The sequence below is a fragment of the Bos javanicus genome, chromosome 28, assembly GCF_032452875.1.
Source record: "Bos javanicus breed banteng chromosome 28, ARS-OSU_banteng_1.0, whole genome shotgun sequence".
NCBI lineage: Eukaryota > Metazoa > Chordata > Mammalia > Artiodactyla > Bovidae > Bos > Bos javanicus.
The window spans coordinates 9,416,936-9,444,127 of record NC_083895.1 but is presented as its reverse complement, the minus strand read 5'-3'; the positions used below and the strand labels follow the sequence as shown (position 1 = coordinate 9,444,127).

Here is a 27,192-nt window from a genome sequence, read left to right as displayed (position 1 = left end):
GGACTCAAACTAGTAGAGGTAGAAAAACTGATAGAGGGGAGAGGTAGGAACATTGCTGGAACAAAAGCTTGAAGATGTGAGAATGGAGAAGGGTGTGTAGTCCATGAGTGGGGAAGGTTTTGGAGTGGAACCTAGGTAGTAAAGTGGATGGATGTTCTATGTAGACGGTCAGTTTATAGTAGATAGAAAACTTTGTCGTGTCTGAAGTCTTCACGTTTGTTAAGTCTTGGGAAAGAAATTAGAACTTTTATACTATCGAAGATGATTGTGTTAGCCGAGTAAAGCCCAGTTTACAGATTTGATTAATGTTATTTGTGACATTGTGATTTTGTCTTGCTAATGATAATGGCATAGAGGGCATCCATAGCTGAATACATCCTCTGTGCTGTTTTGAAAAAAGCAATAATTATGACTTTAAATTTGGTTGTGTTCTATAATCATTAGAAAGTGGAGAAATAAAAGTCCTTGTCTTTGAGAAGTTCTTCTAATCAAGTAGAAATCAGACTTGTGAAGGTCTGTCATTACTATTCCAAGCTGTGTGCCTATTTGTAAGGTTTTACGCTCCACTAATATGAAAATATGTTGGTTTTTCCTGCTGCCTATTACCTGCTTTCTAAGTAGGGGTTGAACTGCTTTAAGTGCCATTTTGAAGTACAGTGTTCTCAGTAGCAAACTTTGAAGATGTGGTTTGTTTTTTATCAGTGAACACTTTTTAGGTTAATTGAATAATCACTGAAATCAAATTATGATATTCCCCTTATCACTATAAAATGTTTAACAGTGTTATAATAGGTTTTTCTTCCTTTATATTTATGTTGGAATATATAGATATAATGAAGAAGGAAATGGCAACCCACTCCAGTATTCTTGCGGGGAAAATCTCATGGACTGAGGAGCATGGAGGGCTAGAGAGCATGCGATTGCCAAGAGTCAGATGCGGCTAAGCATGCAGCACATATAAATATGAGAGGATGACATTTGTATTGTCATGCTTTTTATTTTATAAAAATACCATGTTTTTATTTCTCATTTTGTTGCAGTCTATTTATTCCACATTTCTTAATATCTTTATTCTGGGCATTTTGAACATAGTAATTAGAATAATTTCTTTTAAATTGGAGTATAATTGCTTTACAATATTGTGTTAACTTCTGCTGTACAACAAAGTGAATCAGCCATATACATACGTCCCCCTCCCTCCAAGCCTCCCACACATCCCCCCTTTAGAATCCATTTTCTTCACTACTGACTGTGGGCTTTTTTAAAACCAGATTGAGAACTTTGTTTTGTGAGTTTGTGGTTTTTTTCTTTCCCCTCTCTTTTTAAGTTTTATTTTTTACTAAACTTCCCTCTAACATCAAATGGGTGGTTTGAGTTCCTTTTTCTTCTTTTTAATTTATTCAGGATACAGTGTAACCAAAAGGAGTTTTTCACGTAATACAAAAGAACCATATTGTACATCTTATGAATACTTAGTTTTTATGTATCTGATATTAAGCATGGTAGTGGTGATGTCTTATCAGATTGTCTCCTCTCTCTACCCTGACCCTCTGTTAGTAAAGATCTCCCTTCCCCCTTTTAAAATTTGCATTGTACGGGGAGTGCATTACCATTTCTAGAATTCCTTTAATCTGAGAGGAGAATGTAGTATATTTTAGTGCAGTCTTCGGATACTTAAAATGGGGCCTTCAGGTTTTGAGAATTTGGGAACCAGCGCTGTTGTGTTTTGATCTTCCGTGTAATCTTTTAAAATAGCACTAAATAAATTCAGGACATTTTTAGGAAAATGCTCTGCTTTTCCTCTAGCGATAACCTTTTTTAAAAAAATTATTCTTTAGCAATTTAGAAAGCTATTAAAAAATTTAATTTAGCCATTTTGTAGGTTGTAGGAAACAGGATAGGATTTCTAGAAAGCCTGTATTCATCAACTTGGCATGCTTATTCTTTGTGATGATGGAATATCTCATTTTTTCTCTCCCTAGACCAGAGGAAGAGTCTTCTTCATCCTCCAGTGATGAAGATGAGGATGATAGGAAACAGATTGATGAGCTTCTGGGAAAAGTTGTGTGTGTAGATTACATTAGTTTGGATAAAAAGAAAGCACTGTGGTTTCCTGCATTGGTGAGTAACTTCAGTATAAGAGTTTAATTTTCAACTATATAAGTCATGAAGAAAGCAGTTGATTTTCTTAAAAATCAGTGTTTTTCATAGGTACAGAATGGGAAATGGTTTTAGCATCATTCAGTTCACACAGAATTACTTTGAAAACTGTTTCTGAGTACAAAGAACTTTTGAATTCATCCATGAAAAGCAAAATCATGGTAATTTTAGAGGCTTGGTATATTACACTGCTGAATTTTGGATAAAAAATTCCTTGTGCAAACTTTTAAAACTTCTAAATGTACCATGCAGAAGACTGCTAAAGAAGAACGGAATCTTGTTTTCTACTATTGTCTGCAAATGGTATCTATTTGTCATCATTTTTGTTGAACGTTTTGTATTCTGTATCTTGAGTATTAAAAGTGTTTTGTACAAAATAAGTGCCCAATAAATGTCAGCTCTTTTAATTTAAACTAATGAGGGCAATTATTTTCATAAATGTAAATACTGTATAATACCTTTGTACCTCTTCGTATATCCATCTATCCATTCCTCACTTATTGGATGCCTGCTATGTGTAAGGATTGTGCTAAGATCTTCATGAGGATTATGACGTATATATTATTTATCCTCATTTAAAGATAAGGAAACTCAGTGTTAGAAGGGTTAAATAACCTGTCAAGCTTTGGGTTAATGGTAAGCAGAAAACTTAAGTCAGTGTATGTGGTCATTTCTTTTTTCCTAAAGCACTTAAGATTCTTTGTGAGCATTTCTTTTGAAAACATGTTTTGAAAGAGCTTTGTGTGTCTTTTTCTAAAACAACAGGAACATTAAAATTTTCACTTTAGTATTTTCAATATTAATTTAACATTCTCATCATCATTTCTAAATAGTTTCCTGATGATGAGGAAAAGATTTACAGTACCAAAAGGTTAGTAATCTGCTTAGTCAACCATTTCATTATTATTTTTAACATCTTAGCATTATTGATACATGTTATCCTCCACGCAAATTTGAGATCTCTTGAACAGTAATGGATAATTTTTATCAACGAGAGTGTGAAATTGTGTTCTGAATCAAACAACCTTGACATAATCACATAAAATATTTGCATTTCTATTTTTGAAAGTAGTTTATAAATTGAGTAATGTTAACAAGTGCCTGGTAATAAAATATCATGTTAGAAAACAGTTGCATACTCTTAGGAACAATAAATAGCTACCATGTTTTGAGCACTTCCCCTGGCCAGGCACTGTGCTAACTTGTTAAGTAAGTGCACAGTCTCATTTCATCCTAATTGAGACTGAAACATAAGTGCTATTTACCCCTGTGTTAAGGGGTGGAAATCTTAGCTTCCCTGATTCACACAGTCCTGTTTTTCAGTTTCAGTCATCATTTTTCCTCTGAGCTTTAAATGTTGTTGTTTAGGGTTCAGAATATATCACTCTATTTTTTCAGGGTGATCTCATCCCCTTTAATAACATTGGTTGGAGGGATAATAAACTGAAATGTCTTAAGGACCGAGAAAATCAGATGCATGGGTAAATGGGATAAAATATGGATTTTAGTTCCTGTAACAGAATGGAGAGTGGACCCGCTTACTTACACACAATGTCAGCAAAGTCTATTATGTTTGTTTTTCAAAATCCAATCTCATGAGAAAGAAAAAAATATGGGTGATTTGGCTCATAGGTTTAGACCTCTATTTAGGCTGTTTATTCCCAAGTTTATATCTTAGCGTTCAGACCTCTACTCTGAGCTCTGGACCTGAGTATCTGTCTATTCAGTATCTCTACTTGGTTGTCCTTTAGTCACCTGAAAACTTAACAAGCTTAAGAAACCTAAACTTACTCTCTCCTCCCTGTATCCCCAAACTTGACCCCTCTCCATTGTTTCCTTTAAGCATCCTTTTCTCTATCACCTCTTCACTTCCCTAATTATCTCTAATATTTCTCATTCCTTTAATTTGCCATCACTTTATATCCAGGTCACCATCTCTCACCTGGATGATTTGCAGTAGCTTAATCTCTTTCAGCTCATGCCCTTCTCTGGTCCATTTTCTTTGTGACAGCCAAAAGTAATTTTAAGAAAGGCAATGGCAATTCTATTATGACATTGTCTTGCTTCAGATCCTTCTCTGAGAGACTTCAGATTTTTGTCCTCAGAATTACCATGGCTTACAAAATGGACAAATCTAAGCTCTGCTTATCTTTCTTATTCAGCCCAGGCAGAAAGTTAGCCATGTTGACCTTTTACTTCCTAGAATGGGTTGCCCTGCTTGCTGTGTCAGGCCCTTCCCATAACCCATTTCCTGTTCTTGCAGCCTGGCCTACAGACATGTGTGTACACATCCATCCTTTGTCAAGTCAGTTCCTCCTCAGTTTTCAAAGCTTAGTGTAAATGTTGTGTCCTCAAGAAAGTGATTTCTGATCACCTAGATAATAGCAGTTAAATACATGTGCACTTAACTTGTTTAGTGCTTGTCTTCCCAGTTAGAATACACACTCACTGTGGGGAGAAACAGGGACTGTCCTGGCCTCTGTGCTCTAGTACACAGTACCTTGATGAAATAGTTTGTAGAGTGGATGAATGAATGGACAAATTAAGTATTTACTTCAGGACTCTTTTGAAATGATAGGAAAGTTTTCCTAGATGCTAATACATGTAAAAGCCTTTTCTTAGTGAATTATTTCATAATGCCATCAGCATTTAAGCAATGCTTAAGCAGTGCAATTACAATTATGGAAATTGTTAACCTTCTAGAGACTGAATTAGGGGAATTCCCTGTGCTATCCAGTGGTTAGGACCAGTGTTCCCACTTCGGGAGGAATTTTCAGTCATTGGTTGAGAAACAGATCCTGCGTAACACATCATGCAGCCAAAATATTAAAAAATAGATTAGAAAAAAAGTGAATTAAAGACTGAATTAGAACTTACGTATTTCTGGCTCCTCTCAAACCTGTAGTGAGAATACATGCATTTAAGTACTATTGTGGCATTTTTCAGAGCTAATGAGACAGTCCTTAAATCTGTCATACTTATTTAGCCCATTTTTTTCCATTAAAAAACCAAACTATGAGGTTGTTCTTGATATAGATAGTGAACTCTCTTGGAATTTAAATAATAAAAATTTATAGGTGTCTTGAATTAATATTATCTTTGAGAAGGCATGCTTTATCCTTGCTTTCAGTAATAGCTGGAGTGACTTCAAATAAAATCTTCTTTTTTGGTAGTAGTAAATGTTATGTAGATTCCAGGAAGGTACTCACTTTAAAATCATTTATTTTTAGAATGGGTAGTATTATAGAGAAATTTTAGTATTATTAACATTCATGTTTAGATGTAAATAATAGCCAGCTCATCATCTCTGTCTTTTTCAAGATAGAGGCTGCTCTGGTTAAGATTCTGATACCCCACTTTGGTCCCACCAGCCCCGCTGCAGACCTTCTGTTGGACTAGCTCTCCTTGCTCTCCCTCTTTCCACGCCTGCGCCACTCTCATCCAGTTTTCTGTTCCTGCCTAGACTTGGTCCATAGCATCAGTCTAGTCATAGCCACGATTGTGCTCTCAACATCATGCCTGTGTCAAAAATTAATGTGGATAATCCAGAGAGCTGGAAGGATATAGAAAATAAAATTACTTGTGTGCATTCCCACATATGTATGTGTGTGTTTTAGGATATAAACTTTAAATTACTTGTGTATATTGTTATGCATGTGTATGTGTTTTTACCCTCAAACTAAAACTAGTTTTTACATTGTAAGCTGAAACTATTTTTTAAGATTTAAATAATTGATATTTATGTAACTATCTATAAACACAGTGCTTTTAGTTATAATAGTTTCATACTTTTTTTTTTAAAGGTGGTATGTCCTGACTGTAGTGATGAAATTGCTGTGAAAAAGGATAATATTCTTGTGCGATCTTTCAAAGATGGCAAATTGTAAGTAGAATTCACTTGGTATGAAAAATAAGCTGCTTTTCCAGATTAGAATGATAAATTATAAATTAGTTATTTCCAGTGATGTTCTGCTTTTCCTTTTTATCATTCAGAGTGTTTCAAAGCATGATCATCTTTCATATTATCATTAAGTGTAATAGTCTTAAAATATGTCTTGTTCATTTGGTCTTTTCTAAGCTATACTCTCAATGCTGTCTAATTTATCAATATTTGCCTATATAATAACTGATGGTTTATTGAAATTCAATATATCTACCACATCTAATATTTCATGGATATATTAATTGATATATATTTATTGTTTTGAATGTCTAATTAGGATTTTCTAACATTTTAAATTACTTCTAAATGAGTGTGGTAATACCTGTTGTGTAACGTTTGAATTTTGCAGTAGTCTTAAGGTTTAAAACAAGTTACTATAAATGTATGTTGGGTATTAAGACAATGAATTTTCATGTAGAACTTTTCTAAAACTGAGTTATCATTTTCTGTGGGTGTTTTTTCCCTTTAAGAATTGTGTGACTAGAAAATCCATGTATTTTATGTTGCTATTTTGCCTTATTGGGTGACTGCTTTAAAAAAGATCATGATACTTTAAGATTGGTTTTTGGATTTTCAAGTTCTGAAACATGACTTAAAAATAATCTATATGAAACCCACTTTCACAAAAATTTGAGCATTGAAATTGAATACTAGTTTGTTGATACTAAGAAATTACTATGAACTTTTTTATTTTTAAAAGAATAAAATATTATAAATTATATAATGTCTGAGATTTGCTTCAAAACAATCCAGTTGGGGTGGGAGGAGGTAGGTAGGGGTATAAATGAGACACTGACTCTGAGTTAATGATTGTTGTAGTTGGATGATGGATTCGTGGGAGTTCATTTTACTGTTATGCTTCTGTATATATTTGAAATTCTTAAATTTAAAGTTTAAAAAGAGGCAGGCTGAAAAGTGTATTTGGAATAGTTTTTAGACTTCTGTGGATTGGTTGAAACAAACCAAGTGCAGAAAAGCTGAATGATGATTTATTCATGTAAAGTAAGAAATGTGACATAAAGGATAAAATGACCTCTCCCAGTTGCTTGCATCCAAACCCTTCTTATAGTTTCTACATGAAAGAACTTCAATTGTATATTAGAAGTTTGCTTTGAACCTAGAATTCAGTTTAAAAAGATTATTGAACATTTTACATTATAAAATAGTACATTTTCTTCCAATCTTAAATTTATTTCTTGAGATTATCTTAAGATGGTGGCAAATTCTTGCTGTTTAACTTTTTTTTTTTTATTGGATTGATGCATTCCACTATGTAAACACTTTAATTGATTATTTTCAGGGTTTCAGTATTTTTAGTATTGCATTTAACCAGGTACTCTGAGAATTCCTTGTTTATAAAACATCTGTTAAGGTGGGGTCCTTGTGTGGATGGTTACATTTTTAATGTCCTGCCTAGTATTTTGTTTGAGACTTGCAACCCTGTGTGCAGTCATTTCCATCAGTGTTCCCATGTTCTCAGTATCTTTCTGTGGTAGGTAATTGGACTCTTAATTAATCTTTATTGTGTTTTTGTGGATTTTTTCCTTTAAAATAAAAAAAAAAAAATACAGTACTTCAGTACCAAGGAAGGATGTCCATGAAATTACTAGTGACACTGTACCAAAGCCCGATGCTGTATTAAAACAAGGTAAGGATAATTTTGGAACAACTTACATTTAATTTAAAACTGATGGGGCGTGCCCTGGTGGCCCACTGGTGGGCTCTGCGCTCTCGTTGCTGGGGCCCAGCTTCTGGTCAGGGAACTAAGACCTCATAGGTTGCACGGTGTGGCCAGACAGAGAGGAAAGGAAACTAAGGAAGTGTTTCTGAAGATTAAATATTCTTTTGGTCTCAACAATTTTTTTTTTTAGTGAAGTCTTTGAAGTTACGTTTGGTCCTGTGTGACTTCTGCTTTTGTGAACCAATGTGTCTTTTGTTATCATAGTATTCTCTATTTTTCTTAGCTTATAATTGGTATAGTAATCTAAAAAAGATCAAGAACAAGATCATCAGCTATCACTGTAGTCTGGCCTAGTAAATAAAATATCAGTTCCTGAGGATGGTAAACACAGGAGTCAAAGTAGTCTTGATTTTTGTCATTTCTTGTAATAGTAGTTACATTTTATTGGGGAATATCTGCAATTACATCTCTTACTTGATTTTTGGCACTGCAAATAACTTTATTTTTTTCTTTGCCCATGTTCACCAAATCAGATAATACACTATATAGACTGGTTAAAAATCATCAAGATTTATGGTAGAGAATTTATTTCTCTGTATTGTAAAGTGAGAATAACTATTTCTAGTTATTTATCTAGTTAAATTAATCATTGCTGCTGCTGCTGCTAAGTTGCTTCAGTCATGTCCGACTCTGTGCGACCCCATGGACTGCAGCCTACCAGGCTTCTCCATCCATGGGATTCTCCAGGCAAGAACACTGGAGTGGGTTGCCATTGCCTTCTCCAGTGCATGAAAGTGAAGTCGCTCAGTCGTGTCTGACTCTTAGCGACCCATGGACTGCAGCCTACCAGGCTTCTCCATCCATGGGATTTTCCGGGCAACAGTACTGGAGTGGGGTGCCATTGCCTTCTCCCAAATTAATCATTAATATAATTTTAATTCAGAGTTAACTAAAAATGTAGAGTACATATTTATAGCATATTTTCAGATACTTGTAAGTTATTACAGTGGCTCTGTGCCTGTTATATAATACTTTTAATAATTTTTTGATAAAATGGTTATAAAGATTTACTTTAATGTTTACTAGATTTACTTGACTGTTTAATGTTTACTGCTGCTGCTGTGCTAAGTTGCTTCAGTCGTGTCCGACTCTGTGCGACCCCAGAGACGGCAGCCCACCAGGCTCCCCCATTCCTGGGATTCTCCAGGCAAGAACACTGGAGTGGGTTGCCATTTCCTTCTCCAATGCATGAAAGTGAAAAGTGGAAGTGAAGTCGCTCAGTCGTGTCTGACTAGACACTCTTAATTTTTGTTTTAAAAGAATATATCTGCCCCTTTTTCTTGTCTTTGTTTGAACCTATGTCACCTAAGTTTTGCCATCTATAAAATAGATACCTAATGCCTAAGACTGTTAAGATTAATGGGCTGCTACACCGAAAAGCAGTTAGCTAGCACAGTGCCTAGCCCATAGCAACCACTTCATAAATGTCAGTGGTAGCAGCACAGTAGTTTTTATTTCTTTATCCTGTTAATATTTTTAGACAAATCAGTTGTCTTAATTTCTCCAGTTGATAGTTTGTTACCTCTTTCCAGCCTTTGATCAGGCACTTGAATTTCACAAAAGTAGAACTATTCCTGCTAACTGGAAGACTGAATTGAAAGAAGATAGTTCTAGCAGCGAAGCAGAGGAAGAAGAGGAGGAGGAAGATGATGAAAAAGAAAAGGAGGATAACAGCAGCGAAGAAGAGGTGAGTAAAAAGACTTAATGCCTTTTACAATGAAAAACAGTTGAGTTCCCCTTGGGATTTGGCATGAAGTCATTAATCACTTAAGTATTTTTAGTATTAGAAGTGTTTTATAATACAGTTGTTCTTGTGTATTCATCATAATCAAGTAGTTTGCTTACTTAACCTTAAAATAGAAATATGGTTTTGTGAAATTAAAAATATTAAGTATGGTAATCCCTGTAACCTCAAAAATATTTCTTAATCTTCAGTCCATAGTGTATTTAAATGTCAAATCAATATGTCATACACCTGAAATTATACAGTATTGTGTGTCATCTATAGTTCAGTTAAAAAAAGGGAAAAAATGTTTCTTAATACAGCACAACTCTACTTTCATATGCTGTTTAACATCACGTGGACAGCTGTGACCTCATACTGTGTTTACATCTGCATATTTTATTACAGTATCTCATGAAGAATAAAATGTGTTTTTTATCTAATGTTAAAGGAATAATCAACGTAAAAGTAAAGATTAATATCTTTGATTCAAAGAATCAATGCAAAGATTTTTATATTAGATTTTATCTAATACAAAATAAGACATCTGTGAATTTATATGGCTCAAGGAGCTAAATTTAGATTTTATTGTAGCTGGTACTTTAGTTCCATCAATGACAAGTACTGAAAAAATTGCCCACAGTATTACTAGTGACAGTGCACCACTGTGCTCTTTAATGGTTTGCTGAATGTCTTTATGAAAATTCTTGGGGGAACAGTGATGCAGATAATGGTAGCTACAATACATGATCATTGTATTTAATGTTTTTAGGAAACAAAGATAAGTTAATGTCAATATGTACTATTTTAGGTAAGTTAGGAAATTTTGCTATGTAACTGTAATAAACAACTATTGCTGAAGTAGGAACATGTTAACGTTTAGGTTTTATAATATAGTGGTCTGTAATGATAGTGTATAGTGTGAAAGTTTCCCTGGCGTCGGTCTTCCCCATTGCTTTCTATTTAAAATGTTAAAAATAAGCCATCAGTCCCTTGCTTAAGGCTTCTCAGGTGGCGCAGTGGTAAAGAATCTGCCTGCAGTGCAGGAGACACAAGAGATGCAGGTTCAATCCCTGGGTCAGGAAGATCCCCTTGGATTAGGAAATGGCAACCCACTCTAGTATTCTTGCCTGAAAATTCCTTGGACTGGTGGGCTACAGTCCGAATGACTTATTACTCTGGAAGTCAGGCTTTACTTTCAGAACCTCGCTTTATAGCCCAACCTGTGCTCTCTTTTTTTCCATCACTTCTTCTGGTATATTCTCCTACTTGTATTTTTTTGTTTATTTGTTTTTGGTGGTACCACATGGCTTTCCAGATCTTAGTTCCCCAACCAGGCGTTGAACCCCGGCCCTTGGCAATAAAAGTGTAAATTTCTAACATTGGCCCTCCAGGGAATTCCCTACCCTCCTCCTTTGAACTAGGTTGTAGCAACATCAAATTACAAACCTTTGTTTCTACTCACTTCTGTACAAACCAACACCTTTGTCCACGGTGCCCTTCCCCACCCTGCCCTTTGTCAGCATGACACACTCCTGTTGAGTTTTTTAAACCTTACTAACCTGTTTTCCCTGTAAAGGAGAGAACCATCACCTTCTGCAAGAAAAGTTAGTCACTCCATTTGATAGTCTAAACAGATACCACTCCTTGTAGAAATTTTTGCCTACATATATACATGCATTACATATGTGCATGTATTTATTTTGTGTTTGTTTTTTGCCCTACTAATCAACAGGCTCCTCAAGGGTCAGGAGTCCATCTTACTTGTACTCACAGTGTCTGTCATAGTGTGTAACATGGAACAGATGATCAGTAAATATTAGTTACCAAAACTTGTGTTACTTAGATTTATGTTAAGCAAGTGTGGTTTCCAGTTTAAACAGTTTTTTTAAAAGTTAAATACAGAGTTCACTTAAAATTTTTTGCAGTAGGAATAAATTTGGTGGTTTATGAAAGTCACATATTGTACCATGGGGGCATTTAAGAAAATACCTAGAAAACAGTATTCCTTAGACTTACATCTGACCACCTTACCAAAATGCAGTGCATGTGGATCGTGTTTAGGTTGAGAAAAACAAATTTTATCATAAGCAAACTAATAATTGTCATTTATTCTTCTTTGCCCAATTATTAGCAAGCATAGTAATAGATTGATCGATACAAGTTTTTGTTGTCTTTAACTTCCTTTTTTCTGCTCGCTTTTAAGATAGAGGCCAGTCTCACGCCAGCAGTGGTTTAGACACATGATTTTTAAAATTAGAATGATATATTTAGGCTATCAGTTGAAAAGTATTCTCCTGACTTTTACCACTCGGAATACTTGAGTAACTGTAAAGCCTCAGTGTGTATTTTGAATCACTTCCTCTGCAGTTACCCCTGCTCATGCTCTGTAATGGCAGGCACCATCGCTTGTTTCTCTTTTGACTCAGCACCTTGCACAGTGCCTACACTCACTGGTGCTCATTAAATGTTTGTTGATGGTCACTGAATTGATGAGTTCCTCCATCTCACCTACTACCCTGCTCCTTGCAGGTGCTTCAGGACCAGCTCCCCACTGCCACAGCCCCTGGCCACAGCAGCAAGAAGCTAGTCCCTCCCTTGTAATTGATAAATCGGGGAACTATTTTATTACTTGAAGATTTCCCTAAGTCTGAATCTTCAGGTATTGTAGATCAAGTTTGTTCCCCACTTTACTGATTTTATAAGCTTGAAGTACTATACTGTGGGGCCGAATATAATGAAGGATAATTTTAGTTGCAGCTGATGGGGCCCTCACTTGTTTAGTTCCTGGAGGAGCAAGAGTTGAGTCTGTTTCGATGTTAAGCCCTGACCCAAATTAATATAAGTGAGAGTAGGTCTTCTTGAGCCTGTGACAGTGATTTAAAGACTAGATCTCTGATGTGGTAAAAAGTTTATGAACCATCTTGTTGGTCTCATTTCTTATATGAGCATTTACATTTGGGATTGTCACTATTGAGATAACCTTTTAGGACATAGTTCTCTGTAAAGCATAACATGTCAAGACTTTCTGGTTTTGAATAGCTTAGTGTTAAGTCATTTTTTTTTTTTTTGTAAAAAGCCTTTGAAATATTATAGTGAGTATTAGTCTTTGCTGTTGGTAAGAAATCTGCTTGTGTTATTAAAATGCTTAACTGAGGAAAATAATATTTTATTCTTCTGTGACTAAAATTAGGAAGAAATAGAACCATTTCCAGAGGAAAGGGAGAACTTTCTTCAGCAGTTATACAAATTTATGGAAGATAGAGGTGAGTGTTTTTCCTTTGATTCGTTATTAATGTAGATATCAGATAATATCTTAAAAATAAGAATTCTGTTGATTAAGCTGCATGTCACTGGTAGTCATGGCTATCATTTTGATTACCAGTATCACCAGCACCCTCGTGTAATGTCTGTCACGTAGTAAGTAGAATGTGGGATTTGACAATATTTTGATGGATGTTGTGGCCATGGACCCATAAATAACTGTATTTCGTCCTGTCTTTCCCACCGCTGCTTTGGGGGACCCCAAAGAACCTTTACATTAGAAAACAGTAACAGAATGGGAATCATAGTGTCTTTTTATTTGAGCCTCCATGTATGCCTGTAGAAAAGCCTCTTCTCTAAAATCACTGCCAGCCCCAAGATGTATGTGTTTGTGTATGTGAGTAAGAGACACACACAGACAGACACGGCATTCATTCTAAGATGGGCCATAAGTCTTCTTATGACTTAGCTACATAAAACTAAGAACAAAATTAAACCATCTGTAGAGAAAGGTGACCAAGTCTCAAGGTGAGCCTTGTCTTAGCTTTTTGAATCTGCCTTTGTGGTTCAAGAAATAAAAGCATGGGTAATTAACACTAACTTTTAACTTGCAGTGATGACCTGGTCATCTAGTAACTGTGGCCCTGTTTATTTCTTATCTGCTGTTATGAGTGTAGTTTCTCCTTTCCTGTAAAGATGCTAGCAAGGTAGAGGGCAGAGGCTGAAAGCTTTCTGACTTGAAGAAAAAGACAAAATGAATGAATGATACTTAGAAGGGCTACCATGCTCTGTGAATTCATGTGTTTTTAATCCGGTTTTGTATTGTTGATGAGTAGCTGCGGGCTTGGTCTTGTTTTTGCTCTCATAAATTATAGTGGCTACTACAATGTAGTTATCTTTTTATTCTTCAGTATAAAATGTCCTTGATTTATGTGTTTATTTGTGTGCATGGAGGCTTGGCCTAAGAAGGCAGGCTATTTCTTAAGCTTTTTTTATATAAGCTAAGTTAAAAAGTGAAGAAAATGAATAAAATCTAATATTAGAAAAAAATGAAGAGTATGATTATCCCCGTCATATATTTTTTGGAAAGGGCAATAGGTTGTGTATCTCTATCCTGTTATTTTCTCTTAATCACATTCTAGCAGTCTGATAGTTTTAGTATCCTTCTACTTTTTTACATCCTAGAATAAACACCACTATAACTTTACTCTAGAATTACTTACTTTGTAGAATAGTAGGAAGTTAGTAAAATACAAAGACAATAAAAGGTAATTCCCATTGTGAAGCAGTTGCCCATCAATTATCTCAACACTGTTTTCAGTTCTACCAAACATTGTTACCCTGATGTTTTAAAATTTTTTGTTGGTATTTTATTTTGCTTCATTTACTGTTTATTCTTTTGCTCATCAAGGAAATGAAAGTGGAATAAAATATAAAGAAAGTTTCAAAAATCTGCTATAGGAAAAAAGGTTTTAATAAAACGGATTTAAGTAGATATATTTTTGATTAACCAGGGATGTTTCTCTCATATAGACACAGATTGCACTGTGTATATTTGATGGTAATGTTTGAATCTTTTCAAAATTTAAATAAATACGAAGCATGGTTCTGATATATCTGTGTTTTCTTTTTAATAGGCACACCTATTAACAAACGACCTGTGCTTGGATATCGAAATTTGAATCTCTTTAAGTTATTCAGGCTTGTACACAAACTTGGAGGATTTGATAATGTAAGTATTACGATCAGAAGTGAAACATGTTCTTCATACAAAAACTTAAGAATAAAAGGAAGAGAAAATGGAGAGTACAAGTTAGAAATAGCTAGCTAGCTTCCTCAGACCAAATTTAAATTTGAAGATTTTTAAAAATGAGCTTTCCAGTTTACTGTTAAGTTTGTCAAACTTTCATAAGCTATCTGAGTCATAACACAACCATGTTAGTGGAAATTCTTTCTGTGTCTCTCTTCCATTAGACGGTAAGATCGGTAAGAGCAGGGATCTGTCTTTGTATTCTTTATATCCTTGATCTCTACCATTGTGCCTTACATATATAGAAAACATTATTTGCATATATATGTGTGCATATATGTAGAAAGTCTTTGTTGAACTGAGGAAATTATCTTAAAGTTGCCATGATGTATGGTACTCATCTAGTTAAGACTATTCTGCAGGGAGGAAAGGTACGTTGTGTTACTAGGATTCAATGAAACAACTTTATTGTTAGCTTATAGAAATCATACTTCATTGAAATTTTTTTATCTGTCATTTCATTTAGATTTTGATTCAGGAATGTAGATGTTTTCTTATTTACCATAGCAGGGTTTATTTAAACGTTGAACGGGGACTTCCCTGGCTATCTAATGGTTAAGACTCTGAACTTCCCCTGTAGGGGAAGCAAGGTTGATCCCTGGTCAGGGAACTGGAATCCTGCATGCCTTGAGGCATGGCCAAAAAGGTAAAACGTCAAATGACCTAGGATTTCAGCATTTATAATTCTCTGAGATTTGTTAGAATACCAAAGCTTAACTTAAAAACATTGCTGTAAACCAGATTATTTTTTTTAGAATTTATCAAAATTGGTATTTGTCATTCCTTGAGACTAGAAGCAACAAATACAGAACTACATAATATATCCACACACAAACATAAACATTTGGTATTTATCAAAATTTTTTCATATTCCCCACCTTTTGATTTTTGAATTTTCATTTTACTCTTTTAGATTGAAAGCGGGGCTGTTTGGAAACAAGTCTACCAAGATCTTGGAATCCCTGTCTTAAATTCAGCTGCAGGATACAATGTTAAATGTGCTTATAAAAAGTAAGTCCATGCACTGGATATAGCTATGTTCAACAGTATTTTACCTAGAAAGCAGGATGGAATTTACCATATAACTGAGGCTAGTAATTTTGAGGAAGGTTTACTAGAGTAATCACTCTATAATAGCGTTTTCTAGAGTGTAGCCCATGAATATTCAGTTCAGTTCAGTCGCTCAGTCGTGTCCAACTCTTTGCGACCCCATGGACTGTTACAGCACACCAGGCCTCCGTGTCCATCACCAACTCCGGGAGTTTACTCAAACTCATGTCCGTTGAGTTGATGATGCCATCCAACCATCTCCTCCTCTGTCGTTCCCTTCTTCTCCCGCCTTCTATCTTTCCCAGCATCGGGGTCTTTTCACATCAATCAGTTCTTTGCATCAGGTGGCCAAAGTATTGGGGTCTTTTCACATGAATCAGTATGCATCAGGTGGCCAAAAGTATTGGGGTCTTTTCCCATGAATGAGTCCTTTGCATCAGGTGGCCATAGTATTGGGGTCTTTTCACATGAATCAGTTCTTTGCATCAGGTGGCCAAAGTATTGGAGTTTCAGCTTCAGCATCAGTCCTTCCAGTGAATATTCAGGACTGATTTCCATGAATATTAGATCTGTGAGATAATCTGTGAAGAAAGTTTTTGTGCTCAGGCAAATTTGGAAAGTATTGTGTAGAAGTTAAAATGCCAAAGTTTTAAAGTCACATAAACCCAGGTTCGAATCCTGGTTCTGCCAGTTATTTGTTGTTTATACCCTTGGGCCACTTATTTGTTCTTTCAGACCTTGATTTTCTTGTTTATAAAATGAGATAATACTATTTGTCTCATAGTAATGATTAGTCTGATCAGCTAGTGAAATTTTACATATACTCGGGGGTCCAGTACCTGACATATAAATAGATGCCATTACTAGCTACTATTACTACAGTTACTACATTTAAGATTATGACTTTATTTTCACTTTTAGCATTTTTTTAAATGAAGTTTTTTTCTTTGAAAAATGTTTCTATTTGAGTAAAAAGATTATAAAGAACAATTAAAATAAGCTAGAATATTAAGGTAGCTCAATATCTGAGAACTTAGAAGAAGTGAACACATATTTTAAAAACTACAACTCTGCAATAACATTTCGAAATGTTTTCCCAAATATAACTTCTTTTCATGTTTCCAGATACTTATATGGTTTTGAGGAGTACTGTAGGTCGGCCAATATTGAATTTCAGATGGCACTGCCAGAGAAAGTTGTTAACAAGCCTTGTAAGGAGTGTGAAAATGTAAAAGAAATAAAAGTTAAGGAAGAAAATGAACCAGAAATCAAAGAAATAAAGATTGAAGAGGAAGCGAATATAATACCAAAAGAAGAAAAGCCTCTTGAAGCAGGTGTTGAAAGAAAGGAGAATACTCAGCCCTCTCAGGTAAATAGGATACTGTTTATAGTCCTTTGTTTTCTCTGGTACATTTTCTCCATCCTCTCTAAAGATTCCTTATTTAATTTATCTTACGAATTTTATTGTTCATGCATTTTCTTTATTATGTGCTATTTTTGTGTTTGAAATAGCCGTTAGCTATTTTTGCCATTATTTTAGGGATGGCAGAAGAATGTTAAAATAACTTTCTCAGTGTTAGTACTGGTTGGTACCTCCTGTGCTAGTAATTAGATAATGGAATTAGGTTGACAGTTTTTACTTTTGTTGGTTGAGTTCCTCTGATCTTTTTCTAGGGGAGTAAAAAGAATTTATTAGAATCTATGCCTACACAATCTGAACAGGAAAAAGAAGTTAACATGAAAAAAACAGAAGAAAATGAAAATCTGGAAGATAAAGATGATGATACAACTGGAGCAGATGAATCCCTCAGCATAAAGGTAGAAGCTGAAGAAGAAAAAGCAAAATCTGGGTAAGAAATCTGTTTTTGGTTAAGATGCGTTTTATAGCTGAATGAATTCTTGTAATTTGCTCTTTGTGTGTTTTTATGAATCTAAATGTGATTGACAAAATAAATAATTGAGTGATTTCAATTTGTATTTATTATGCAGATAGCATTTGCCTCCTTCAGAGACCCTACTAATGCAAATTTGTAGAAAAAGATCATATTTCTGATCCATTATTCTTGCTCTCATCATGGAAATTTATGAAATCTTGAGCTAGAGAAAAACAGTTCTTACTGTATTAGCCTCTGCTTCATAACTATATAATACAAATTTGGGAAGATGTCTTTCTCCAGTGTTTTGTAGATGGTATGTTGGGTATAGATTTTGAGAGTTGTAATCATTTTTTAAGCAAAAAATAAGAATGGAAAAGTGCTAGTACTTAGTTTATAAAAAGTCAAAATTGTTATATTGCATTTTATGTGATAGTAGCATTTACTTGGTTTGGTCAGTTTGAGAATTATTTAGTAATGTATCAAGAATACCTACACTGACAGTGGACCCTGCATTTTATAGGTGATTTTTGGCATTTCATCTTGTTTCTGAGGCTTAAAAAAAAGCTAAACATCCCCATTGTTAGTGATTCTTTTAAATAAGTACAACTGTATATTTTTTGGATCATTTTTGTATTTTCTAAAATTCGGCCACAGCATGCAGACAAGCAAGGAAGAGGAAAAAACGATGCTTAGATGACTATAGTAAAATGTTTTTATTACACTTTGTAATATATATATATGTCTCTCTGTGTACAAATGTGTATTTCAAGTACTCCTTAGTGATACTGGAAATTATTTCTACTTTTAAGAAACTTAGTATCTTTTTGCTTAAAATCTCTTGCTCATTTTGGTGGTGGTTGGTGGTTTAGTCACTAAGTTGTGTCTGACTCTTATGACCCCATGGCTGTAGCCTGCCAGGCTCCTCTGTCCATAGGATTCTCCAGGCAGGAAGGAATACTGGAGTGGGTTGCCATTTCCTCCTCCAGGGGATCTTCCCGACCCAGGGATCAAACTCCTGTCTCCTGCAATATGCATTGCAGGCATATTGTTTCCTGACTGAGCCATTTTAGTGTTCTTCTAAAATTTTGACCACAGCACGCAAATAAACATGGAAAAATAAAACAAAACTGGCTTTAGATGAATATAGTTTGTTTGTTTATGATACTTAGTTATGTTTCTGTGTGTGTTAAATGTATATTTGAAGTACTCTTGCTGCTACTTGAAGACTACGTCAGCTATTAAGAAATTTAGTAAGGATTCAGCTTTTTGCCTAAAAATCTGATTTATAAATATGCATCTATTTCTGGAGCATTTACCGTGTGGAAAGCCCTGTAATAAGCCTATATTTTCTCTTTGTGATTAATAATTATCTTAATTTTTCACGTTGGTACTTCAGCTTATTTTATGGTATAAACTATATTTTGTAGATTTTTTGGATTCTTCAGTTATATGGCTTATGTATTTATTTATTAAATTTTTAACATTTTTATACACTTTTTAAAAACGTTAGTTTTATTCCTGACTGCGTCAGGTCTTCGTTGTGGCGCCCAGGCTTCTCTCTAGCTGCAGTGCATGGGCTCCAGAGCTCGGGCTCGGCAGCTGTGGCGCACAGGCAGAGTTGCCCCGGGGCATGTGGGGTCTCAATTCCCCAACCAGGGATTGAACCTGCGTTGCCCACCAGGAAAATTCCTATGGCTTTTTATTTATTGCAGATATTTATAAATGTATCATACCACAAACAAATTTTCCTGATATGGCTGCTGTAGAAGATTTATGGGTTAGAAATATCCAAAACTGATCTCTGGATTTTATTAGATCAGTGCAACAGAAAATTTTGTGATTGTAAAGAATTAATATATAAATATTTATCTAGTATATAAACTGTCTCTGAGTAATTAGCTGGTACAAGAACGTTCGGTGTCCTTCCTTTGTAGTTCAGGTGTGTAAGATTAAGTAATTTATGTAAAATGTCCGGTTCAGTGCCTGGACCGTAGTAGGTACTAATGAACTATAGTCATTATTTTGTTCTTAATTTTGGTCCATTGTAAGTAAGGAATGTGACATCAAACTTGGGAAATTTGATATTTGTGAGTTCCGATGAAAAAGTCCTCGTGAATACATTTGGTTTCCCAAAATGTAAAAGATAACTCATGTAATGTGTGTGTGTTCTGTGTTTATGTTTGTGTGTAATACATACATCCGCTTAGTATACTAGCTACATTTTATACTTTGAAAGGCTCTCTATCTTGGCATTCTATGTTCTGTTTGATGTACCTACCTCTGATTTTGCCGCTGAGAAGAGAAGCAGGGGGAGGATATTTGCTTCGGCTGATAGCCAGTAGTTGTGTTGTTTGCCTCTTGTAGTTCAGTGTGTTAATTGAGTGACTCATTTGGTTTGTGTCTGAGGTTGACATTAAATGAGATTCTAATTTTTAATTTTTGATTGCTTTTAAAAATTAATATAGAGTATTAGGTTTTTCTTCCAGATTACATAGAAGATTGCCCTGGCTACCACTTAAAGTAGGATTGTACTAGCTGTTATTGACGTTTGCCGGCTGTGTTCAGTGCTGCGTGTGCGTGTGTGCTCAATCGCTCAGTCGTGTCCGACTCTTTGCGACCCCATGGACTGTAGCCCACCAGGCTCCTCTGTCCATGGGATTCTCCAGGCAGGAATACTGGAATGGGTTGCCGTTTCCTCCTCCAGGGGATCTTCGCGACCCAGTGATTGAATCTGTGTCTCCTGCCTTGGCAGGTAGATTCTTTACCCTTGAGCCACCAGGGAAGCCCTCAGTCCTATATAGTTTTGGCTTAATAATGTAATGTACAGTTTAGAGTTTTCGTTTAAAACATTTTAAACTTTTAATCATCTTATATCTCTTTTATGTTTTGTATAGTGATTCTGAGATGCATGATAAATCTCTTTGGTGTATGATCCATCTTTGTTGTATCTACCAGAATATGCTTCCTTTTCTCCCTGATGAGCAGCGATATAATCTTCTGATGAAACAAGTAGTATTCTTTCAGAAAAAGCCTTACTGTTTTAATTTTACATATGTTTATTACATATATAAATCAGTTAAAGTTGTTAATATCTGATAGTTTCTTAGATATTTCAGCCCTTCTGATAGTTTCTTAGATATTTCAGCCTTACAATTTTTTCATTATAGAAATGTTAATAGATTTTCAGTAGTAGAGTTCATATTTTTTATCTCAGATTACAGCTGGATTCATTTAATTTTTAAGTACCAATTTGACTATAAACAAGTCTTTAAAATAGGAGTAATTCTTAAGAATCTTTCTAGACTTTGTGATGCATTTCAGAGAAAATTGACTCATTTGGTACTTTTGTGAACTCAGACTTAATTTCATAAGTATATTAAGATTCCCTTCATCCCTGCTGCCTCACTGTATAGAAGGAAAGGGGTAGGAGAATAAAAAAGCCTTATAGTTCTACTTGTGACACTATTTCTAATTTATTTTTTGTTGCCTACATAATTGTGTAATTAGGAATGATAAAGTATATTATTGCTAAAAAAGTTTGCGTATAAGAATATAAAACTAAAATTATTAGTGGAGGAATATTTTTTTATCTACATACTATACCCATTAACTTTTAAGGGTTAGTTACTTAGCTGTCTTATGGTTTTATTTTATGACATTTATTCATTTGTCAGCTATAAAGTGATGGATTCTTTCTGAGAGCTAACTGTTGTAATAAGGATAGACATACTGCAGAGTAAATAATTGAAGTTTTTAAAAAATAAATATAGTACATGGAAAATTTATAATTTAAGATTTTCCTCCAATTTATTGAATACAAATTTGTGATCAATATAAAATGAATATGATTGTTTTAGAAAGTATGTGATATTGAGAAGACCGGAATGGTTGCATTGCTGCTTCTAGAATGCAAATGACTTTCAGTTTCATATTTGCAACTGGTCTCTCATATGCCTGTTTCTTCAGAACTTTAAAGTTGAGAGAATTGGTAGAAGAGGACTTTTGGTAAATATGGAGAAAAGAGAGCAGAAATTGTGTTGAAGTTTAGAAGAATAGAAAGAAAAAAGTTGATGTGATTTTAATGTGAACTTAGTAGGATCTTCCTATAAAAGGTGAAATAATATTTCATTTAATACAACTTCAGAAAATCTGGTTGAAATTATTTTAATTATTAAAACTAGCCATTGGCTAGTAAAAACTTGTTTAAACATCTGGAGGTTGGAAATATTTGAATGAAAAATATTTCTTAGTCAGAAAATGGCTATGAGTTACGGTGATTTTTGTTTTTGTTAACTGAATTATAAAACACTTCTACAATAAAACATGAGGAAAATGTTAGCGTCGACTTACTAGCTAGTTTCTTGCTGTTCAGCACAACTTCTGTTCTTCTGCCTGTTGGACATTTTCTTTTAATACACTTACTTTTCAGTTTTCATTTTCTCTGAATATATCTTTCTGTAATCATCCATGGTCATCTCATACAGTTTTAGTTTTTAATATTAAATTGAAACTCAGAGAATATCATACGCTTGGAACCTGCTGTTCCCGGAACAATCACAGCCACGATTTTTATCAATTTATGTGGTTTGGAACTGAAAAGCTTATGAAGTGTCTTTTATTAACTGCAGTTTTTTAAACCTTTCAAGAGATGAAACGAATAAAGAGGAAGAGGAAGATGATGAAGAAGTAGAGGAGGAGGAGGAGGAGGAGGAAGAGGATGAAGAGGATGATGACAACAATGAGGAAGAGGAGTTTGAGTGCTATCCACCAGGCATGAAAGTCCAAGTGCGGTATGGACGAGGGAAAAATCAAAAAATGTATGAAGCTAGTATTAAAGATTCTGATGTCGAAGGTGGAGAGGTCCTTTACTTGGTGCATTACTGCGGATGGAATGTGAGGTAACTTGAGTTTTAGCTAGTGATTACTACCTAAAAAATCTTGTACAGTAATTTTCTATTTTAAAATTTAACGAATTATAGATTTATTAGTATTCCAATTGAGGTCATAGTATACCATATAAAAAACATGGAGTTTTGGCTTGTAAATACCTCTCTCAGTGACTTCCTACTTACTGTTTTCAATACTTCAAAGATATCCTTAGTGTCTAGAAAACTTAAGTCTGTGTAGTTGATTTTAATATTATGCATGTAGATTAATAGGGGCAACATTGTTGGTAAAATGATAGAAAACTTTCTTTAAAAGTTAAAAGGGATTTGAGCTTCTTGAGGTCTACAAGCCAATTACGAGGCTTCTGGCTCTTGCATTTTCATCTACCTTTCCATGGTAACCTCTTCCTTGTTTTCTTCTTAAATCATCACATTTCTTTCCTTTAGTAGGCAGGATTTTAAAGTTGCGATTTCTCAGGAAGCTTTAGCTATTTCAGGAAGGCCTTTTATCTTCATTAGCAGCTCTTGCATTACATCTTGTTCATCTTGTTCAGAAGCCTCAGAAATTAATTTTTATGTTTGAAACAATGATTGAAATATGAGCAAGTCTGCTTGACTGAAATAGGGCGCATGGTCCAACTCTACTTACCTAGGGAACTGAAAAGCAGGACTGAGTTTTCTTCTTATACAAGTTTTCTTTGGTAATATCTGAATTTTATCCAAAGTGGGCAAGCTAGTTTTGGAATCTGAGCATCTAGATATCTTTAAGAAAAACCTTATTTATTTTGGAATGTCTGATACTATATTTGCAGTAGCCTATGATAAGAGTTGTAGCTTTTGAAAAGGTTGCCATCGAAGTTTTCAACGGTGGTGTCATGGTGTGCCTAGTATTTTCAAGGAGGAAAACAGTTCTCATGATTTATGTTTACATTGTATTCTGTGGTTTGGAATGTGATTAAGAAAACATCATCTCCAGAGTGTCTGTTTCTTAAAAAAAAAAAAAAACATTCTCTGTTTCTTAAAAGTACAATTTGTGTTGTCTTTTTGCAGCAGTAGGAAGCTTTGGAAGCATGTCTAATCTGATTACCTTTCCTAATTTGAGAATAGTGCGGTTCTGTTCCATTCTGAAGCTTGGAAGAAAACAGCACTCAAGTCATAAGGAAATGTATAGGAGTTTTGTTTGGGACTTTTTTCCTTTATTGCTTCTAACCAGAAAGATTAACAAAGTTTTGGATTTTAAAAATGCCTGTCAGTATTGTTCTGATGAAACATAAGTTTCTCCAGATACCACTTTTTAATGTCCTGTGTAATTTATCCTTTTGGCTGTTGGTTCTTGTGCTGTCTCTGTGGTGTGTGACTTTCCTCACCTGAAGGGCTATTAGTATCATGTTCAAAGGAAGATACTTGAGATTACAGAGCTGCTATCAGAATATTTTGCTGTCTGTAATATTTAATCATTTTGATTTTATTAAATATAGATGTAGAGGTAGTTCTACTTTGACCCAGGATGTAAATGTTAAATATGTTAGTTTAAAATTAGGAAGGAAAAATTGAATCAGTAAAAATTAATAACTACTATGTAAGGCCAACAAGATAGATAATCTGAGATACATCATCTTTTATGTTTTTTTGCTTGTTTCCAGTTCTTTCCTTCTAGTTTTTCTGTTAGGTTATATAATAAGGCAGTTTTCCTAGAAGTCTTTATAAAATGCTTTAATTCTGTGACCAGTGGGTAGAATTAAAGCATTCTCCAAGTTCAACTGTAACACAGACTTGATTATTTTCTGTTAATTATCTCATCAAATAGAAGAGGCATAGATAAAAATTGAAACATTCATGAAATTATTCTGCAGTTAAGTTACAACTTTGTTTTGTTAAGAAAAGATTGAATAAAGGAAAGAGTAATCCTGTCGTAGGAGCACTTGTATTTTAGAGGATAGAAAGAATGTTTGGTGCTTGTGCTTTGAAGTAGACGGAGGGTTGGGTAGAGTAAGGGAAGATTTTAAATTGAGGCATTCAAGTTTTTAATAACATAGAAAAGAAAAATGAGGCCTAGTTCAACAAGACAAACTTGAATTAATAAGAAGGATGTCATCTACTCCTGACAACTGATGTATTTGTATGGTACGAACTTTCAAAAGAAGAAAACTTATCATCTTGATGAAGACCTGTAGAGTGGATCTCTACAGACTTCTAGCATCACAGAGAAAACAATTGTACTTCAGTAGATTAAGCAGTTATTTTTATATAGTCACTGTTCTAGTATTTCCATTTCTCTCTGGAATAATAAATACCCAAAGAGTCTGTCTTATTGATGAATAAGAAATTGTGAGTTTTGCTGCTCCTTTACATCTGAAGCTAATCTGATGAGGACCTCAACAAATCCTCATCAGCTCTACAACTGTCTTCCTGTTACTTGGGAGAGCTCCAGCTTGATTTCTGAATTTAAACTTGAGTTGTGCAATTAGAAGTGAAGATTTATGCATGAAGTTTCATGAAAATAGTTTTATTTTCACTGGCAGTCATTCATTACAGTAGCAATTTAGGAAATTTTGTATGGAACTGTTTGAGTTTTGTTTGATAGGAAACATTTTCCAGAAAGCAGATTTTTCTTAAGAAAAATAATATCTATCTTAGTTAGAAAAATACTGTTTTCTTAGGATTTCTACATTTTTCTTTTTTATGAAGTTCTATATAAACCTTTATGTTAATTTTCATTTATACCCCTATTTCATAACTGAAAATGTCGTGTGTTTTTTTTAAACATAAGATAGTGTTTGGGCCAATTTGTTTTTAACTACTACAGTGAGAAAAAGGACATTTTAAAGTGCTCACATCAGATTTATGAGAAATAGCCAGAATTCTGATCCTTAACCACATTGTGCTTCAGTGCTAAGTTACTTGAGTTGTGTGACTCTTTGTGACCCCACAGACTGACTATAGCCCGCCAGGTTCTCTGTCCGTGGGATTCTCCAGGCAGGAATACTGTAGTGGCTTGTCATTCCCTCTTCCAGGGGATCTTCCTGACCCAGGGATCCAACCTGAGTCTCTTACGTAAGTCTCCTGCGTTGGCAGCAAGGTTCTTTACCACTAGCGCCACCTGGGAAGCCCAAAATGGTAAAACATAGCTACAGAATTTTTCAGCTGTGATGATCATATGTAAGGCTGTTGTCCAGTGCTAGTGTTTACTATTTCACCATATGCTTGTTTACAGAATTTTAAAAACATCCAAAAATCGCATTCAATAGGAAAATACATAAAAGAAAGATAAGATCACTTTTTTGTACTGTAGTGTTCTTTTCGTCTTTTAAACAATATATCTCCATACGTTAAAAAACTTATAGTCATACTTCAGTAATTGTAATAGTAGGCTCTCTGTTATATTTAATTTCTCAGTGATGTTTATATTTTATAGATATTTTTAGTATTATTAGCTAATTGATCCTTTTCACTCTCAGGTTTCTAGGTCGTGCCATAAAACATAGGATTGATGTTTGAAAATAAAGTTACAGTTTGGAATTCATTGGCCATAACTTTGAGTGTGTTGGATTTATCTTTGTTCAGTAGCAAATAGCCTTGTTCAGTAATATTTACAACCTTGTGTGTTAGAACTATCTAGACTGCTTGGCATGGGATTTAAAATACATCAATATTCTATCATGTACTGGTGCTGATTGATTTTTCTCCATTTCTACCTTGACTTTCTATAACCATGGATTTGGGAGTTTGACTAGAGAATTTATTTTTTATGTTGATGATTACCAACTACATTAAAGAATACCCCAACTAAAAATAAGAGACACTGTAAATTTCAACTGTAACTCAAATAACAAGTTAGTTCTAGTCCATATTATGTCACAGAAAACTGAAAATATGATAAATTATTCTTGAATATATTATTTGAAATGAAAATGTGTTTCATTTTAAAAATACCATATTTTTCTAAGCAAATTGGCCCTTCCTTGGAGGGAATAGGTGGAGTAAAAAGCTTTCACAAACCAGTTGATTTAATCACATTTTTGTGAGCATGCACCCGTTGTTTATCAAACATGTTCTTTATTTGGCAAACATAAGTTCAACATCTATGAGCTAATATTGTGCTTTGCACTAAAGGTACAAAGAAATATTCCGTATCGAGGAATTTGTCCAGGTCAGGGAAGTACCCCACCAGGATTTACAACCCCCTAATGCCCTCAACCTCTCCTTATGTTGCTTACATTCTTCAATCATTTCTTATAATTTTTTTTTATACCCCTGTATTCTTCTGTTGCTCTTATGGTGCTTTGCAACACCTGCTTGACAGAACCGCAAGAATCCGATTAAATCTAACACTCCTCCTCCTCCTTGCTGCACCTGTGCACTTGATCAACAACCACAGTGACTGGTCTTGTTTTAAATTTATGACTGTGAACCTCAAGTGGGCACTGTATGTCCTCCCCCATGCTCTTTCTACTTTCTCAGACTGTTTTATTTTTAATGGCATAATCTTTAATTATTACTGTAATTTTTATTGGTATCATTAACATATAATATTATATTCAGGTGTACAAAAATAACAATTTGATATTTGTATGTATTACTCAGTTATCACTGCAGCAAGTGTAATGATCACATCCATCACTGTACATAGTTACAGAAATCTTTCTTTTTTAATGTTATTTCTTCCCTCCTCAAAACCCCAGCATCTCTCTCCATCCCTACTTTGAGCTGGTGACCTCATTGGAAAATTGAAAGAAGA

The 27,192-nt window shown here is 34.5% G+C and overlaps 1 protein-coding gene across 9 annotated transcripts in view; it reads left to right on the top strand.

The window, feature by feature from the left end:
- ARID4B (AT-rich interaction domain 4B) overlaps positions 1–27,192 on the top strand; it is a 138,782-nt gene that overhangs the window by 78,213 nt on the left and 33,377 nt on the right. For 4 of the 9 annotated variants that reach the window (XM_061404862.1, XM_061404861.1, XM_061404869.1 and 1 more), the window contains exons 8-17: positions 1,983–2,121; positions 5,964–6,043; positions 7,675–7,751; positions 9,377–9,531; positions 12,761–12,833; positions 14,469–14,563; positions 15,555–15,652; positions 16,817–17,060; positions 17,366–17,541; positions 22,197–22,466. In XM_061404862.1, the coding sequence (XP_061260846.1) occupies positions 1,983–2,121; positions 5,964–6,043; positions 7,675–7,751; positions 9,377–9,531; positions 12,761–12,833; positions 14,469–14,563; positions 15,555–15,652; positions 16,817–17,060; positions 17,366–17,541; positions 22,197–22,466 (1,407 nt within the window). The remainder of the gene's footprint in view (positions 1–1,982; positions 2,122–5,963; positions 6,044–7,674; positions 7,752–9,376; positions 9,532–12,760; positions 12,834–14,468; positions 14,564–15,554; positions 15,653–16,816; positions 17,061–17,365; positions 17,542–22,196; positions 22,467–27,192) is intronic. The other 5 variants (XM_061404864.1, XM_061404863.1, XM_061404867.1 and 2 more) reach the window with 4 other exon arrangements.